General features: G+C 36.1%; 1 protein-coding gene across 1 annotated transcript; it reads right to left on the reverse strand.

The window, feature by feature from the left end:
- Positions 1-695: 695 nt before the first annotated feature.
- Positions 696-12,525, reverse strand: LOC115231005. The gene is made up of 3 exons (XM_029801098.1): positions 12,345-12,525; positions 4,848-5,105; positions 696-994 (listed from the first exon to the last, which is right to left on the reverse strand). Exons 1-3 carry the CDS (start codon positions 12,523-12,525, stop codon positions 726-728), a joined length of 708 nt encoding a protein of 235 aa, XP_029656958.1. The 3' UTR covers positions 696-725.
- Between the last annotated feature and the right edge of the window lie 8,351 nt (positions 12,526-20,876).

The following is a 20,876-nucleotide window of genomic DNA, read 5'->3' on the forward strand; positions in this document are numbered from 1 at the left end:
ATATTTTCTGTGTATATTTGAATATTCCAGTAAATCGCTATGTAGTTCACATATTGTCCTTTTATGCACCCTGAAAATTTTCACCAAAGGCATTTAAAATGCAAAATTTATTTATATGTATCTATATGTATAAAAGAGAGAGTTAATTCATTTGTTTGTCAACCAAACTGAAACTAAATGGTTCAGGGGAAGCTATTATGTTTTATCTATCTATATATATATTAGCTGATGTACCCAGTAATTCCTGGGAAAGCAGGGCTTATCTCTTTGTTCTGTTCTTAATCCAATAAGTAGCATATGCAAAATGGTATTAAGGAAGGGTAGGAAAATATTAGATTTATAAGCCCAAAAATTCACTCCATAACTGCCCACGGGCTTATGGCATAGTGGTTAAGAGTGTGCGCAGGCTACTAACCCAAGATTCCAAGTTCAATTCCAGGCAAAATGAGAGTATATCAGCCAAAACATTGTGTTAACAAGACATGCAAGATGAGGACAAATATCCGTCAAATGTAAATAATGTATAGCTGTTTAAATGTTGATAGGTTGAAATTAATTTTACAACCTACAATTTGTATTTTTATTAAACAATTATTTTAGAAAAACAAAGAAAATCAACTATGTGAAGATTTTGGGGTAAAAAACAAAATTAACAAAGATGAATAGATCGTAGTACTTTTCTGTAATGAATGTAAATAATTATTTTACAGGTTTGTAATAGAATTTTAAGCTTTCAACTTACATTCTACATTGATCCAATGTGTTTTATGTAATTCTCTTTTACTGCACTTGTTAGAAACATAACAAGTGTAAACCTCATTATTGTGTGTTCGATTGAGTTGAGGAAATGTTAAATTTTGTGAGGTCTTCTTACTTGGATCCCACCTGTAGCTGTACTTTTCTGGATATCCATTTCTTGCCTTACAATGCAAAATGCCTTTGTCACCTTCAAGAAAGGGTTCATCAGCCTTGATTTCTACCATATCAGGTGGATCTGTATAAAAGGAAATCAGATTATTTACGTAATACTTGCATAAAGATATTTTATTTTTTGCTGTTACATTGGCAATTAATATTCCAAGTTGCATTGAATATAAAGTGATGCATAAAAATGAGAAAATTTTAAATGAATTCTGTTAGTATTGCAATCTTTTACACTGAAAGAAATGTCCAATACAAATTTTCAAATCCTAACCAATATATTAGAAAATACACATCTATATAAAAAATACTTGTATCCAAGAATTTCATCAGACTACCATTTAAGTTTTGAAGATGTTGGCAAAATTTAATTAGCAAGACACAAAGTTTCAGGAAAAGGATGCAGAATAAAAGGCAACATTGAATATAAGTCTACATAAGTTCCACAACTACTATCATTAAATAAAATGAAATAAAAATGTGTATGATGAAATATTACATTTTTGTAAATTGGAACTGCTGATAATGATAGAATTGTAATAAAATAAGGGAAGTTTAATGTCAAACTAAAATACCACAATATAGGTGTTTTTAAAAAAGGAATTTATGAAAATTTGTTGGTGCAGGCTTTTCATAATGTTTTACCTACATTTTGCAAAACTTCATAAATTGCATTACATTATTAATTTCTTTTTTACTTTCCTCAAAACAGATATTTTTTCCATACCTACCAGATCTCAAGAGCACAGAGTATTTCTTAACTGTGCTGTTATCTAATATCCATTTTAATTCCCAGAGTAAAACCAAGTGGTAAGATTAGCTGTAATGGATCTATAATACTGTACATTTTGACTATTATACCTGCTCTATTAACAAATGTAAATGGGCTTATTTTTTTCTGACATATGGGTTCTTAATATGTATATATCTTCCTCAAAATAGACATGCACTATCATCATAGAGATGATGATAATCATCATTGCTGCCACTGCCACTATCATCTTGTGTCTGCTTTCCATGCTAGCATGGACAATACATTTTAACAAGGTCCTGCAGGCCAGAGATCCACATCTTGCTTAAAAGTCAGTTTTAGCATGCTTTCTGTATACCTTTCCTAATGCCAACCACTTTACAGAGTTGACTGGGTGCTATTTTCATAGCATCAAATCTAATGAAGTTCCTTTGTAACTTGCAAGACTGAAGAGCTATTCAACTAATGGGGAAGATAAGAGATAGGGTGGATGCTTTAAGCAAGGAGTTGAGATGTTAAAGTATCACTGTGGAGGGTGGCAGAAAGATGTGTGGCAATTATTTATTTTGCATCAATGGGTGAGAAGGACTGGAATGGGACTCAAGAGGTAAATATGGTGATGACAAGGTAACAGAACATACATGCATGGTAACATGTCCAAGAGATAAATGGAAGAGAGAAGGATACAGGAGAATAATGAAGGTTTGCAGATAAGGCTGTAAGAGTGTGAAAGGAGAGTGAGGTGGATATAAAGATGAGGTGAATGAGGTCAGTAGTATATAGAAGATAAATGTAGAGAAGGGTGAACAAGGGTGGAGGGAACCAGTATGAGTGGGGTGCAATTGAGAATGAGGAATGAAGGCTGATTGAGAATAGTATAGAGGAGAAGAGTGGTGATCAGCAGTACAGAGATGGCAATGGTATGGTATATAGAAGCAGGTTCTATATCAGTTTCTTACGAGAGCAGAAAAATGTAGTATATTGGGAAATGATAGATGGATGTGTGATAGAGTGATGAGGGATAGAACTCAGGTCGCAAGTGGAGGAGACTGAGGGGATAGGATGATGGATATAGAATTAGAGATTGCGAGTGAGATGTGAGGACAGGATGATAGAAGTGGAGTTGAGGTTGTGAGTGAAGTGAATGTGAAAATTGGAAACCAACAAGGAAAGGAATGTAGTCATGGATGACAAAAATGAGGAATGAGTATCAATAGGGAGTGGCAGTGATCCAGAAGTTACAAATGAAGATGAGAGTTTAAGATGGATATTAACAAGGGTGAGGTAGGGATTGTCAATTGTTAGAATGAGAAGAATGGAAGTGACTTAGAGGGGGAACTCAGTTGTCTGGATAGATGGGGGAGACTCAGGTGCATAGTGTACATATATATATATTACGCTTTGAGAGCCTTAGCCATGATGTGCAATCATAGGAAGGTAAATCATGTTGAGTACTGCATATCACTAATCAACTTGATTTGTCATCTCTTCCATGAGTGCCAGCATCCTGAAATCAGCCTTAACTACCTCATCCCATGTCTTTCTCTCACACAGGTTTCATCTACTGTGAGTGATCATTAGTTTTATATACAACTGTCTTCATCCATACATATCACATACCCAAACTAAGGTATACTACATTTAATTCTTGGCCAGTTGTTCCCTCAACACATTTGTATTCCATCAGTTTTGCACACAAACATTACATATCCAGTGGAGCATGTATGCTTTATTTCTTTTTAGTCTTTTCAGGTACTCCACATTCAAGGCTCATGTCTCACGATCATGGAGCATTTCAAGTTGAAAAAAGCATCATAAGGTCAGCTTTTCACACTGAGAGAAAAACTTTATGTTTATGACAGAAGTAATAAATCCATGGACTTTCTCTACTCAGATTTTACATTGGCTACTACACTTTGAGAACAACTTCCACCAATACTGTTTTGATCACCTAGATAACAAAAGCTCTCTATTACATCTAGAAATCTTCCTGGGCTTTTGAAGGCATCATTTCTTATGTTCACTTAATGTTTATTGCTCCAGCACACCTGCTACATACAATGTCCACTTTGTCAACCTACCCATAATTCCATTGTATCTTTTGCACATACACAGTTTGCACTGGATACACTATATCAACTTTCCACCCATTCCTCTTTTTACATATGAAACAAGGTAATTATCCAGATGGACGAAGGGTCTTGTATGTTTTCTGATTTACTAAGTTTTGAATGTTTACCAAGGTAATGAGGCCCTTTGATTCCATGCTTTGCTTTCACACCTGTAATGTTTTCCCAGTCTTACTCCAGCTTCAGCCATAAAAAAGAGAACATGAGCAAATAAGAATTCCTGTAGACACCTAATCTTAAACTCCCCTGGAGGTCTTTGATAAATAGAAAGAGACTAAGCACTGATGGTATCCTACCTACACACTAAAGTCATCACTGTACTCATTGCTATTTCTCATATTGCTGACAATACACCTGTATATGGATTGTATGGCTCACATAAGCCATTCTTATACTCCTAGCTTCATCAATAATTACTAGATCCCCAAATGAGTAACCTCTGTCAAAGGCTTTCTCTAGGTCAACAGGTTCTTCACTTGTTGACTGACCAGGAATATGATATCAGTACTTCTTTTTTCCAGAACAAAACTGAACTGCATCTCATCTAGTTTAACTGTCAATTATCAACAGAGCCATAACTCTTTTTCTGACTTTAATGAACTAGTCTAGTAATTTGATATCCCTCTAATTACTGATCTCTTTTCCTAAATAAAATTTAAAGAGCTCCCAGATATTTAGCCATAAGTCTTTAAATCTTTAAACTGTTTCAACTTCAAAGTTCTGGTCATGCTGGGGCACTATTTATAATGGCATTTGACCATAAGTTTATTTCTCCTGTATATTCAACTTGCATGATAAAACTACACAAATTCCAACAATGCAATTAGATACATAGTTCCAGAAGAATAAAACAACGCTCACCTGGTTTGGAATCACAGGATATTATATATTTTTTTCCTTCACTCAAAAACCTACAGCCAAACCAACCAACATATACAAAAGACTAGAATCTTACAGTTAAAAATTTTTTTCATATTTGAATTAAAAAAAGAAAATGATAAAAACAGAAGATAAAAATTTTCAAAAGATACTCCATTTATACTCACAATAAATAGTTAAATTCTTTTCACGAGACACATTTGCAGCAATATGAATGCCCAGACACTTGACTGTTTGATGAAATTTGGAAGATTTTACATTAATTTCAACTTCTTCTTTACTAGTATTTGAGTATTTTTCATATTTCAGGGTTACACTTGCTGGTGGATCACCACCTTTCCAACTGCAGCGGAATTTGATTGGAGTATCAACGCATACTTTTCCTCTAGAAACATTTAGTGTTAAGTCATCTCTTTCTGGAGAATCTATGAATTTCAGAACATAAAGAGTTAAAAGAAAAACAAACAAAATCAAATTAGTGCACTTAATAAAAGAACAAAAAAGTAAAGAAAAAACAAACCAGAAGTATATTTTGAAGAAAATGAGCAATTTTTCAAAATTTTAAAAATATGTTTCTAATAATAAAGATTTGAACGTTGGTCACGTTTGTAATAAATCAGGTACAATTTTGAGAGGAGGGGCTATGTCAGTATCAATGACCCAAGATGGGTTCTCTCTTTTACTAGCCTTGAAGAAATGAAAGTCAAAAAATCAATTTCAATAGAATTTGAACTCAGAATGTAAACAGGCCTAACTAAATAATGCATTGTATTTTGTCCCATCCTCTGCTGATGCTGCATATTTACCACATTAATTACTTTGGATTTTAGGGCAGTGAGCAGGCAGAACCATTAGCATATCAGGAAAAATGCTTAGTGGCATTTCAAACAACTTTATATTCTGAGGTCAAATTTTGCTGAGATGAACTTTGCATTTCATCCTTCCAGGGTCAATAAAATAAGTACCAAGTAGGACACTGGAGTCAACATAATCAACTTACTCCAACTCCTAAAATTGCAGGCCTTGTGCCAAAATATGAAACCAATAATTACTTTTGATTTTTGCAAAAAGCCAGCAATTTCGAGGTGAAGTGTGTTAGCTGATAACATCAACCACCTGACTTTATTTCTTTATTTTATCAACATTGGAAGGACTAAGGGTGAATTTAATCTCACTAGGAAATGAATGCAAATATTGCAACACATCTTGTTTGACACATCTTGTCTGTCAGATTGATACCATAATAATAATAATAACAATAATGATAATAATCTAAAACTAAAGGCACAAGGCCTGAAATTTGGTGGGAGGGGACTAAATAATTACATCAACCCCAGTATTTCACTTGTACTTAATTTATCAACCCCAAAAGGATTAAAGGCAAAGTCAACCTCTGAGGAATTAACTCAGAAAGTAGGAATGGGTGAAATACTGCTAAACATTTTGCCTGGTGTGCCAATGATTCTGCCAGCTTGCCATCTTGAATAACAATAACCCTATTATGGGCTCAAGGAGTGAAATTTTGAGGGAGGTGGGGTTAGCCAATTACAATGACCCTAGTCATCTGTAAAGATGAAAGACAACCTCGTGCCATTTGAATTCAGAATATAAAGACAAATGAAATGTCGCAAACATTTTGTTTAGCATGCTAATGGTCCTGTCAGTTCCCCACTTTATCAATAATAATAATGATTTCAAATTCTGGCTCAAAGTCAGCAATTTTGAGGGTGGGGCATGGTGATTACATCGATCCCAGGGTTCAACTGGCACTTATTTTATCAGCCTCGAAAGGTTGAAAGGTAAAGTTGACCTCAGCAAAATTTGAACTCAAAACATACAAATGGACGAAATGTTGTTAGGAATTTTGCCTGGTGTGCTTACAATTCTGCTAGCTTACTGCCACAATAATAATGATGATAATAATATAATGATAATAATAATAATGATAATAATAATAATGATAATAATAATAATGGTGACAGTTAGACAATTTTCCAGGAATTAGTCAATATCACCAATATTATATAATTTTATTTTGTTTTATCAACACCAAAAGAGTGAAAGGTACACCTGACCATTGCAAGATTAGAACTCAGTACATAAAGTGTTGGAACAAACACCACAAAGCATTTTTCTAATGCTTCAAAGATTCTGCTAATTTGCTACATTAACAACAACAGCAACAATTTCTTTCATTTGCAAGCTGGGTGATGGATGAGGGAGACAATACACAAAGATGAACATAAAATGTGGTGATTTAGATAGAATTGCATGATAAAAATGTGTAGAAAACATACACAGTAAAAATACAAAAAAGGTAAAATGTATAGATAGTTGTTGGCAGCACTCTGTCCAGATTTGGTTCATCTGATGCCTCCACAATGCTTAAACTTGACATGGCTCAGAAGGCCAAGTCAGGAATGGAACAACCTCAGGCATTGACTGCATGGCAGGGTGGGTGTGGGCTTGGCTGGAGTTGTCAGGCCTTGCATTGCCTCTTTTGCTTCTTCTTCAGTCTTTCGCCTCAAAAGTGAAATGAATTGCTCTTCGCCAAGGTGGACAGTTGACAATTTCAGTTTCCAGGTATTAAGGGTGATTGCAGCTTGAAGGAGGGAAGACTTCAGTTGTTCTTTGAATCTGCAGTTTGGGGGTCTTCAATGTCATTTGCCATTGCCAAACTCACTGTAGAGGATGGGGCTGTTCAGATGATATATGTCTTGACCACTTGAGGCAATGCAACTTGAAGATGGCAACTTCAATGCTTGGCATTTCTGAATGATCGAGGACTTTGTAGATGATGTGTCAGTCCTGCCATTTGATATTGAGGATCTGTTAAAGCTTAGCTGGTTGGAAATGCTCAAACTTTTTCAAGTCTTTTCAATACAGAGTCCATGTCTCACATGTGTGGAGCAAGGTGAAGATGACAAGGACATGGAACACCATGAATTTTGTTCAGAGAGGGAGCCTGTGGTTGTTGAATACATGCTTGCTGTGTCTTCTAAAAGCCAAATGGGTGGATTTGATGCAGTGGTCGATGTCCCTTTTGTATGGTGCAGATTGTGAGAGAGTGCTGCTGAGGTACTGGAAATAACTGATGACTTCCAGAGGTGTCCCCTATGTTGACAGTAGCTTCTAGTATTTCTTGTCCAAGAACAGACTACACAAGTCTTTTCATTTTATCCTCATTCACTTCCATCCCAAAGCAATGGTAGGTTTCTAAGACAAGAGTCAAACAGTGCTGGAGGTCAACAACAGAGGCGATAGGAGTAGCACTGTCATTTGTGTACTGGAACTTCTTGATGCTGCTATTTGATGTTCAAGTTTTGGATCTTAGGCGTGCAAGGTTATAGAGTCTGCTATGCAGGTGATAGCGGATATTGACACTGAGAGAGTTATGTGAGATTTCATTGAACATCACTATCAGGTTGAAGGAGAACAAGGTAAGAGCCAAGATGCAGCCTTCTTTCAGACCTCTGGAGATGGAGAATGATTCAGAAAGTGCATTTAGTTTGCAAACATCCTACCATGCCATCATAGAGATGTGAGATCTCACGTTGGTTATCGGTCCAGCAACCTATTTGTTTGTACACTGACCACTGAAAATACTCAATAAAATTGATAATATTTCAGGCTTTGCTTGTTATTGACCATTCTGCACATAACAGTTCACTTATTTTCTAAAAATGGATTGGTGAGAGTCAACTTGGTGGTGTATTGGCAATCCACGTATTATTTCACTGTGATGTCTACATGTCCTTATAAAAAGCAAAGTTTGTTTGTTTCTAGGTTGACCACTGAAAACACTAAATAAAATTGGCAACATTTTAGGATTTTTACATCATTTGAATTAATCTAACCATTCTGCAGATAACTGTGCACTTATTTTCTGAAAACAGAATGAAAAGGGGGCAAGTAGGAGGTGTACTGGCTACTATTTCTAGCAATTCACATACAGTCTATTTCACTATTATGACTGCTGAAAATACTAAATAAAATTGATAGTATTTCTGGTTTTGTGTATCAAAGTGGCTGAGTTCCTTTCAAGTGTTGGGCCTCACGGAGGCAATGACCAAGACCTTTGGCATTATGTCGTGTTTGAGAAGAAGACCCATCAAGCCAAACAAAATCAGTCGCAACAAATACAAGTGTCACACTAATTGGCACCTGTGCCTGAGGCTCATAAACACACCCCAGTGTCATGCCAGTGGCATGTAAAAGCACCCATTACACACTCAGAGTGGTTGGCATTAGGAAGGGCATCCAGCTGTAGAAAACGATGCCAAATCTGACTGGAGTCTGGTACAGCCTTCCAGCATACCAGCCCAGTCAAACCATCCAACCCATGCCAGCACGGCCAATGGATATTAAATGATGATGATGATTCCGCACATAACTGTACACTTATTTTCTGAAAATAGATGGGGGTGACTTGGTGGTGTATTGGCTCCTATTTCTAGCAATCTACATACTATTTCACTGTAAAAAAAACAAAGTTTGTTTTTACACTGACCATTGTAAACAATAAATATAAAAAGCAAAGTTTGTTTGTTTATGTAGTGAAAAAATACATTTGTTAATATAGATATGTATATACATTAATACCTAATACATTATTCATCATTATCTCATTTGAATTTCGTTTTCATGTATTATCAGTTTTCATGTTACATTTGATAACATCTATAAACAAGATTTTTTTCCTTGGTAGCAACTGTTATTTCCTATATATTTACCCCTAGAAAGTATTAAAAAATGGCTTATATTCCTTTCAAACTTTGCTTTTGTTACATTTATTCAAACCCCAAAGATTCCTCTCAACACAGGGCTATAATGCTCCACCACTACTCCAGCTCACAATTAGAGATGCACAGATTGTCAACCAATAACAGACATGCTCAAGTGATAAAGATCAAGCAAATGACAAGCAAATATGTGCTATCAAGCAGATTATATGTTACAACAATATTTCTGCTTCAGCAGCTCAGCAGTGAATCAGTCTGAAGTATAATGGAAATGAGACAGTTTCAAAACATTGATGACTTGATCACAATAGCAAAGTTTGAAGGTGATGCTACTCATTCCCTTTGATTTATAGATAGAAGCAAATAAGAAATAACACTAACTGACCAAAGAAAAACAAAATTAATTAACATTTTGTTACAGTGTAATTTGGTCTCATTTTCATCCTATTATTATATTTAGTTTTCTTTTTGCATCAATTATATGGTTTATATTCTTCAACCTGTAATTACAAACACAACCGTTTTCATTTTAATGATTTATTAAATATTTCAGTTTCATCTGAATTTACGGGCATGTCACATAAACATATGTCCATTATGGACAAATGTTTAATAGTTACCTATATCTATCCTTTTAAATATATTATTCTAAGAATTTTACAATATGGACTGATAAACTAACATGTTAAAAATATTTCTCATAATTCACATCATTTTCAGGCAACAATCAACTCCAACTTACAATTTTCTATTAAAAATTTACACACAAACACATACATATGGATCTATATGTATCTATATACATACATGCATATAAATATGTATGTATATGTAGCACTTGTCACTATGTCAAAATTATTCTATTGACCTGTGAACTGTTTTCACGAGTGCATAATATATGGATACACGTAATACCTATAAACATTGTGGACCCACGAGCATGTCGCTACTAGTAATGCAGGCTTCATGTATGCACTTATGCATACAAGTGTATGTCTATATATATGTGTGTACAATGTGATGCTGGTTATGATTTAGAAATGTATATTATCATGATGTACACAGCTACTTCTGTATTGCCAAAGACTAATTGTTGCCTTAATAATAATAATGTCAAAGATTTCCAATTTACCTGAAACCTCCACCATAGTTGCATATCTACAAAAGATAAACAGAACCGATGGAAATTTTAATTGTAATCTATGTTGCAACCTGTACCTGTACCTGCTTACTCTAGGCTGAAGGACCCACTATATTCAAGCAAGCAACCGCCAAGATCCTGATTTTGAAAACATCACAACTTCCCTCCCAGGCTTCCTAGATTCACAAGCTCAGAGCTGCCACAATCAATGTGAGAACAATGAAAGGTATGTCTGGTGAGATTGATGAAATGCTTGAGTGGGGCATGTGGGTGCAAGAGGTTATGATGAAAGTGAGCCTCAACTAGACTGCTCACAAACCAAAATGGAAAAGGAAGTTATAGAAGCTCAAGTATCCTTCAAATGGGCAAAGACTTTAGAGATGTTCTTAATGAAACCTTTCGTGAGTAGGTAGAGATGGAGTCATGCAACATAGAGGACAATTGGGAGTTCTTATGGGACAATCAACAAAATGTGACAGATCAAACCTATGATTGGAGTAAAGTTTCTTTCTCTCAGACCAAGGTTGACAAAGTGGTGAAACAGTGAGATTGATGGAGTTATAAAAGAGAAGAGACAGGCTTGGAAATAATGGAAGAGTGTGGGTACTAAAGAAACATATCAGATAGGTAAAAAAGAAGCAAGGCATCAGGTATATTTGGCTTGGGCAGAAACAGAAAGGGAGAGTTTTGCCAATGTTTTACAGTGTGAAGATCAGAGATTTGAGGTATTTCAGATTGCTAGACCGTGTGTTAGAGAGAAACAAGATGTTGTGGGGGAGAAGGATGTACCAACAGATAATGGTACGCTTGCTCTTAGTAATCCTGAAAAGAAAGAGGCATAGAAAAGTTATTATGAAAGATTATTAAATGTGGAGAATGAATGGAAGAAAGAGAGTCTCCATCATGTGAACCCAACACAGGGACCATCTATCCTAGTTGACAGTAGCATGATACATAAGGCAATTAAAGATACGAGGTAGTATCAAAAAGTTCCCGGACTAGTTATGTTTAATAAAAAATGACTTATTTACTTACTAAGTTTTAACATCATCTTCGAAATAGTCACCTTGTGTGACAATACTCTTGTCTCAGCGTTCCTGCTTCTTTTGGAATCCAACCTGAAAGTTGTTTTCCATAAGTGAGTTGAAGACCTTCTGTGATTAGAAGTATTAGAACCATGACCATTGAGCTGCATTTTCATCTTGGGAAATAGATGGAATTCTGCAGGTGCTAAATTTGGCGAACATGGTGGGTGTGGAAGTCATACCATGTTATTTTGAGGGAGAAACTCACGAGTGAGGGGAGCTTGGTAACAGGGTACACTGTTATGAAGAATCCAATTCTTCACACTCCATAAATCTGGTTGCTTTCACCAAATGTCCCTTCCTCAAATGTTTCAAAATATCACAGAAGTTACAATTGACAGTCTGGCTCTGGAGGATGAACCCTCAATGCACAATATCACAGATGACGAAGAAAATGATGAGCATGTTGTTGATTGAGCTGTGACTCTGTCGTGCCTTCTTCAGTCATGGAGATGAAGGGCTCTTCCACTGTGATGACTGCTGCTTTGTCTCAGGGTCAAACCTGTAGGCTCAACTCTTGTAACTGGTGATGATCCTTGACATAAAAGATGAGTCATCAGTGGCATGCTGACGAAGATCTTGACAAACTTCAACATGATACTCTTTCTGCTCTGTAGGTGAGAGACAAACTTGGCAGAGACACACCACATGTTCAATTCAGATGTTAGGATGGCCTGCATGGACCCATACACAGACCAACGACATCAGCAATGTCATTGATTCCTCCGACACAGCCCTCATGCACAAGCTGAGGAATTTTCACCACTTTCCTGGGGGTGATTCTTGATGCAAGTCTTCCAGATTGCTCAGTGTCTTTCAGGAATGTTCTTCCACTTTTGCAGCGCCTGTACCACTCAAAATATTGTGTATGATCCATTGCTTTGTTACAAGAAGCCTGCCAGAGCTTGCTCAATGTCTCTGTAGCAGACTTCTCAAGTTTAACACAAAAAGTTTAATGCAAAATTTCACGTTGGCTCTTCGTTGAAACTTCATGTCTGTGACAAAATTATAGACTACAGAATACATATGACCACAAAAACACAAATTTCACAACTTGTAATGTAAACACAGTGATACCATTTGACACACTACTTTGAGAAGGTCACTACTTCACAGCTTTCATTGCACATGCAACTGTATGCTGCCAACTGCTGACACACTGCAGAACCAGTTTGGGAACTTTTTGATACTACCTCATATCTTACTGATGGATAAACATGTGTTTAACTGAACAGTAATTGTCCATTTTTATTATTATTGTGTGTATGTATGTGTGTGTTAATGTATCATCATCCTTTTAATACCAAATGTTCCATGCTCACATGGAACTGTGGACATGAAGACAGATTTCTTATAACCAAGTGCCTTTCCTAATGACAAACTCGCTATTTCCAGTAAGGTAATATTTCCCTATTGACCAGACAAGTTTTCAAAGACGATTGGAAATAAAAGGCACTATATGCATGATAGTGTCATTCATCACATAATGTTAAGGCAAGGAGACAGTAACATACACACATACATACATCTAAGCATACATATGGTAGGATTCTTTCAGTTTTTACATGGCACTGGCAGCAGTAACATCACTAAGTCAGTAACTTGCAAGGCAAGACTCCTCAACTGAGAGGAGGAAGAGTATCAAAAGAAGTGGTTTTGTGCTAAGTGATAAGATAGAGTATGAATAGAGGGACAGAAATAACTGCTTTGCAGTAGAGGAGATGCATGGCTACCTCAGCTGGAAAAAGAAAGGGTGAGAGAGATGATTATGTGATGGGGGGGGGAGTGCACTCAAGTTACAGGGAGGTGTAAGTGATTGGATAGGGTGAGTGGATGGGTAAGTTTATGAGAATGCAAAAGAAGAGTGAAAGGTGGAGGGGAAGGTCTGTAGCAAGTGGACACAAGCAGACAGAAGTGGAATGTTAGGAGGATATGTTGTTGGGAAGAGATTTGATGGGGACACATTTTATGCAGGTAGGTTTGCAAAGGTGCAAAGGGAGAGTGGGAGATAGAGGGGAGGGGAATACAGTGAGTGGTGAATATGGGTGGAAGGGGGGAGGTTTTGTTTGGATGTGGGAAGAAGCTTGCCTGGAGCATAGACATAAATGACATGCCTTAATTGTCCTGATTTTACTTAGCTGGATGAATCTTCTCAAGCACAGCGAATCACCAACTGTTTCACAGGGGTTTTGTTGATTACAATGACTCCAGTACTTGAGGGGTACTTACTTTATCGACCCAAAATGATGAAAGTCAAAATCACCTTCAGGTGGAATTTGAACTCAGGATGTAAAAACCAGAAATGCTGCTAAGCACTTTGCCCAGTGCAGTAATGATTGAGCCAGCTCACTGTCTTATATGGAAATAATAATAATAATCAAAAAACAGTATGGTATTCAATGCTTTATAGGATATATAAGTATTTCAACAAAATTCTGAATTAACTATTTAACATTTGTAGAAACATTATACAATTTTACATTTGACCTCATCAGTATCTCTCAATAAATACAACAGATTTAAAGCTCCAAGTATATACACTTTTCCCAATAATAATAATAGTGTATAGGAGTTTTGACATCTGTGGCTGCCTAATGTTTCTACAAATGTCATATAAATACTTTGGCATTTTTCGGAAACACATGTATGTCTAATAAAGTGATGGATACCATACTGGTTTTTTAATTATTACTATTATCATTGTTTTTGTTGTTATTTGGCTTGTATTCTGCACAGTAGCCTACCCCAAGTTTGATGCCCTGTATCATAATACATTGGATATTAGTGTGAAGTGCGGAACCCACAAATGAGCCTGATCTTTGGCGACATATCGTACTTTACAGCGTCTTTCTTTTAATATATACTAGTGTGAACAAGCTATCTTCAAGATAGCATGTCTTACATTGGTTTGATATCATTGTATTGTATATATATATATATATATATATATATATATATGTAATAAAAATATGCAACAAGGGTATACAGAAGTAATGCAGTACAATCGTTTCACGTAATTCCATTTAATTGAACAATGCAATCATTACATCAATTTAAATGCAGAGCAATCCTCAGCTGCACAAAGAGATAGAATTTAATTAAATTAAATCAGATGGACACATTAGTATAATTTTACATTAAATCTCCAAGAAGGTAAGGAGATTTACAGAGAACATGCTGTCTTCACTTCAGCTTAGAAGCTACTTAGGTATCAGGAAGAAAGACTTGTTACAGATTTTGCTTGTCACTGTTTTATGGGTCAGTTTTAATTTATAGACTAGTTATCAAATATTTGTATATCTAAGGCCAAAAGAGCAAGGAGTAGTGCCTGTTAGGAAGTGGGATGAGGGAATCAACAGAAATCATAGTGGGTATAGTCATAAAAAACTATCAAGATTATTTTGAAGCAGTATCATAAGATTTGGTAAAGGAAATCTGAAATCAAGATTTTAGTAGCCAATTAAAGGGGCAGGCCGCTATTAGACCATTTAAAATGAAACAGGGGAAATCTTATGTGGTACTATAGTTAAAAATTTGAAACATTTTAAACAATATTTCCATATTGTATAAAGTTAAAATTTAGGGTTATTCAGAAGAATATTAAAACAAAAGGATGAAAAGATTTTTTTGAATACTTTTGAGTATATACCAAACTTTTACCACATTAGAGGGAGGAAAAGAAGTTATCTCATAATAGCTTAATATTTATACTTATTATATACTTAAATACGAACTTATCAGATTGTATCTATGAAGATTGATCAATTAGTATATACTGGTATTTAATAAAGGTGTACTGAGGTAAGAGAGCATGCTAACTATATATTAATTAAATTATAATCTAAGCAGTTTATTTTAAGTAGTGAATATACCAGTATTGTTTTGTATATGCTCAGTATGAATTTATAGAGGTACAAAATTAGATTCATTTTATAAATAAATAAAGGCTATTTTAAAATAATAGATAATAAAATAATCAGGTAGGGCAGAACACCATTTTCTCCTAACCACTCAGTTGAAGTCGACTCTCGGTCACTCGTTGGATCAGTGTCCTCCAGTCAGTTCTATCCTGGGCCGCTTCTTTCAGACTGGCTATGTCCATTCCGGTATCACTCTTGATGGTGTCAAGCAAGCAGGTTCTCGGTTGGATTCTTCCTCTCTTGCCACTGACCATTCCGAGCATGATGTCCTTCTCCAGGGATTTTCTCCGCATAATATGACCGAAATATGCCAATCTATGCTTGGTGATCCTAGCTTCTAGCAACATTTCCGACCTTATCTGCTTAAGAACTTCTCCATTGGTGAGCCTCGCTGTCAATGGAATCCGTAAAAGTCTTCTCCAACACCAAAGCTTAAATGCATTAATTCTCTTCTGGTCAGCTTTCTTTAGTGTCCATGTCTCGCATCCATATGTTGCTATTGGGAAGACAATTGCATTCACCAATCTGCATTTGGTAGCGAGTCTGATGTCTCTACTCTTCCAGACCCTGCTCATGCTGACCATTGCCTCTCTGCCTAGTACTATCCGCCGTCTTATTTCTGGAGTGCAGTCACAATCTTGATTTATTTTGGAGCCAAGGAAGATGAAATCATCAACCACTTCATTCTCTTCATTATCGATCATGATGCTGATGTTTGTCATGGCTGATGTTGACATGATCTTTGTTTTCTTAACATTGAGGTACAGCCTAAATTTCTCACTCTCTTTCTTGACCAGCAGGACAAGATCCTCCAGATCCTTACCACTCTCCGCCAGCAGGGTTATATCATCTGCATAGCGAAGGTTATTAATATTTCTTCCTCCAATCCTAACTCCAATGCTGCTATCCTCCAGGCCTGCATTCCTCATGACCTTTTCAGTGTACATGTTGAAGGCTGCTGGTGACAGGATGCAACCTTGCCGATATCTTAATCACTAACAACATGACAAAGTAAATATACCTTATTGACATCATTAGAGAAGGTTTAAAGAAAATGTATAATAATTTAAGTATACTAAACTAAAATTAAATCTTTATTTATTAAGCTAGGATCAATAAAGACTGATACCTGGTATTATCTAAAGGAATATTGATGTTATAGGGCATACTAATTCCATACTAAATTTTAAAACTAAGAAATATATTATAAGCTTTAGAAGATATTATTCTTACTCCATACATAATATTTATAGTTTCTTAGGGGTACTTAATTTGAAAGGCTACTTATATAAAGGCCTATATAAATATTAAGATCAGGAGGGCAGAACACTTTAAAATCATTAGGTAGGGTAGAACACCATAGAAAAGTACATAAAATAGCTTAATCACTAAAAATAATGATGAAGTATATACACAACTTAGTAACATCAATAGAGAAGATTTATAGAAAATGTATACAATTCAAGTATTTAAAACTAAAAATAGTTTATTTACTTATTCAGCTTTTATCTCTAAAGACTGTTACCCTGTATTAGCTAAAGTAATAATGTTGTAGGACATGCTCACTATATACTAATTTTGAGCAAAGAAGTTTCTAATAGGTTTTAAATTTCAAGATCAATAAAGTGCTACTTTCTAAAATATTTAAAGGTACAGGTGACACTATGTACATATGATACCCTAAGGTCTAATCAATTATTAATCAGGTTGCCCTTATCTTTTTGCTTAAAAATTTCATGTTTCCATAGAGAACAGCTCACACCCATATCTGCTATTTCCTTCAATTTCCAAATTTTACTGGATAATAACGTACAAATTGCTTTATACTTAAGTTTAAAGGATGACAGGTAGTTGTATAGACGCCGTTTCATATTAATCAAACAACTGATATATATAAAATCATTAGTTGTAGTTTTTATTGTACAGTTATATATCACGTTCTGGGTAAGATGTAAGCAGAAAGCGAATTGTACTTTAACATCCTCTCCAATCTGCATATCTAACCTCTCTTCCACTGAGGAAATTTTCAATAATCACGCACCATATTACACACAAGCACTTGCTGCTAGTGGCATTTTCCAACAAATAGAATACATCCATAACACCAAGCTCAAACAATATATATTTCAAATCACATCTCAAACACCCACCAACCATCATAACGACCAACCACACACACTCATTGATGGAACCCAGGAAGGTCTTACACCAAGGCAACCTAGATCCCACATACATACATTTAACACTAGGTCAAAAACTAAAACAACTAAAACAGCTAATAACAAAAGGCTTCACTGCCCACATACATTCTACAAAAGTATAGATAGCACTTCTTTATCTAAAAACTTTGATAGCACTACATCCAGACACTCTAAAATAAGTGGCAGATGCGCCATTCTGTGGTACATACCCCCATTCTCACTTAACTTTAAGAACTTAGCTGAATCCTTCTTTAAAATACTAGACTCTAACTTCCTTCAGAAACATAAATATCATTCTATCTTTATTAGATCCACTCTGAAACTATCTTATTCTGCCCCACCCAATTTTGAATCTATTGTAGCAGCCTCTAATAAGCACTTTACTATCAAAACTCACATAATTACAACTCTAGTCATAAGAACACTCAACATATACACAGCTCCAGCACAGATGCCCTTACATTAGACCACAACCACAACCCAACCCATCCTACTGACACTGCCCAGAACACCACCACAATTTCTACCACTCTTACAAATAGTACAATTAATAACAACAATAGTAATAATAACAATGACATTAATGATAATGTTAATAATACTAATAATCTAGAATCTTCGACCCCCTTCTCTAACCTCTCCTCTGATAATATTACCTCCTCCATTCCTGAACACATTCCCCAAAATTCACTTAATTGTACCTGCCATCCTGGAATCATCTGCCTGTTACAAACCCATTGCAGAAGATATAATGTAATTTATAAATGCACTGTCCTTAATATATTACACAACTCTACAGCCATATACATAGGATCAACCCAAAATTTTAAGCAGCGATATGCCGCTCACCTCCATTCTTTTAGATATGATAAACATAGTAAATCTACAGCACTCGCCAACCATATACATCATCTCAAAAATACAAATATACCCTACTGGATTTAGGGCATCCCTACAGAGGTCAACGCTCAACCAGCTAGCTTTGCCTGAAGGAGGCACTTCACATATTAAAGCACAACTATCCAACACTGCTAAATAAACATAATGAGGCACTAAGCACATGCAACCACCACTTTTTTCACACATTCAAATTCTTCCACAAATCCAAATGCCTAAATGACCATACAGCATATTTCCACAGTACCCCTTAGGTAATCCCAATAACCTTATAAATGTGTGTATGTATATATGTATGCAAGGTATATATACCTGCGTGTATAGGGGCGATAATACTTACAATTACATGTATGTATGGGTCTACATATACATATGAGTACGTGTTGTATGTGTAGGTGTTGATATGTATAAATATCTATATTAATATATGCATGTGTATACCTGTTTATATATATATATTCTTCTACTACTAAGCATAGACCAGTCCTCTAACCAACCTAACCTATATTCTCAAATTCTTCATTCCACCAATTTACTACTCTTACCCCCCTCTCTCAGCCCCTCACTTAGGCTCTATCACTACCTTCCTGACAATCCTTTACTCTTTACACTCCCATACCTATCTCTCTCTATCACCAATCAACCCCCATTCCTTCTATCTGACACTCTTTACACTTTACCCTATCATCTTTTTACACTCTCATATCTTTCTCCCTTTATCACCCCACCTCCCTATTCCTACTATCAATTTATCTTTTATATACTGACCACTAACCAGTATATTTTCCCCTCTTCATCTCTTTATTATCTCTCTCCCCACTTTTTTTTCTTTTTTCTTTTCTTTGTTCCTATCCTCCTGGTTTTGATTTGATGTTACAAATACATTACCAACTTTTAAGTCACTTTAAATAAAACCCTCAATTTAATAACAATGTGTACAAACTCTATACTTGGAGTGACCAACTTTAAATATTATTGGAACTTACTCACAAGGTACTGGACTCTTATATGTATACCATTCTGCCCAAATAATGGATCTACAGATGCAACATCCCTACATATCTCATGTCTATTTTCATTCCTCCACTCTTTGTTTCATATCTATGGCTTAACCATTTTCTTACACTGTCTTGCAGTGTTTCTACAGCTGGATGCCCTTCCTTATGCCAACAAGTCAGAGCATAGTGGGTGCTTTTTATGTACCACTGGCACAGGAGCCAGAGGAGCTGGCGTTGATCACAATTGGATGATGCTTTTTACATGCCACCAGTACAGAATTCAGTCAAAGCGGCACTGGCATTGTCCACGTCCGGATGGTGCTTTTTACATGCTACCAGCAAGGGGTTTACAACTACAATTTCCATTTGATCTAATTTTGATATTGCTGTTGATGTTTATGTACTTGACTCAATAGATCTCCTCAAGCATGGCATGTCACCCTACGATCCAAAGTACTTTTGAGTGGGCTGGTTATGCGACACTGGTGTAGGTTACAGCTGTGGACTCATTTTATTTGCTGGGTCTTCTCAGTTACAGCATACCTCCAAAGGTCTTGGTCTTTTGTCACTGCCTCTGTGAGGCCCAATGTTCAAACGTCATACTTCGCCACCTCATCTCATATCTTCCTGGGTCTACCTCTACCCCGGATTCCTTCCACTGTTTGGGAGTGGCACTTCTTCACGCAGCTCTCCTTGTCCATCTGTAGTACATGACCATACCAATGCAAACGTCTCTCTTGCATGCCATATCCAATACTTCTTATGTCTAACATATCTCTCAGGGAGCTTACACACTGTTATGTGTTCACACTGGCATTACACATCCAGTGGATCATGGTAGCTTCATTTCTTTCAAGCCTACACATGTCTTCAGCAGCCATGAAGTATGGCAGTTCGCACACATGCATCATACAATCTACCTTTCACTCTGAGTGAGAGACCCTTTGTCACCAGTAGGGGTAGAAGCTTTCTGAACTTTGCCCAGGCTATTCTTATTCTAGTGGCAACACTCTCTGAGCATCCACTCCCCACTACAGACTTGGTCACCTAGATAGTAGAAGCTATCAACTACTTCTAGTTTCTTCCCCTGGCATGTGATGGAATCTGATTTCTGAGCATCTGTGGTGTTGATTGCCCCTGTGCATCTGCTGCATGTGAAAGCTATCTTCCTGGTTAATCTCCCTTTCATGTTGCTGCACCGCATATGTGTCC

This window comes from Octopus sinensis, unplaced genomic scaffold (genome assembly GCF_006345805.1).
Source record: "Octopus sinensis unplaced genomic scaffold, ASM634580v1 Contig17108, whole genome shotgun sequence".
NCBI lineage: Eukaryota > Metazoa > Mollusca > Cephalopoda > Octopoda > Octopodidae > Octopus > Octopus sinensis.

Coding starts and splice junctions, on each gene's coding strand:
- LOC115231005 (XM_029801098.1), bottom strand. CDS start 12,525: ATGGATCATACACAATATTTTGAGTGGTACAGGCGCTGCAAAAGTGGA. Junction 5,106..12,344: donor TGACATTGCTGATGTCGTTG/GTCTGTGTATGG, acceptor TGAAATTCATAG/ATTCTCCAGAAAGAGATGAC. Junction 995..4,847: donor AAAGAATTTAACTATTTATT/GTGAGTATAAAT, acceptor CCTTTTATACAG/ATCCACCTGATATGGTAGAA.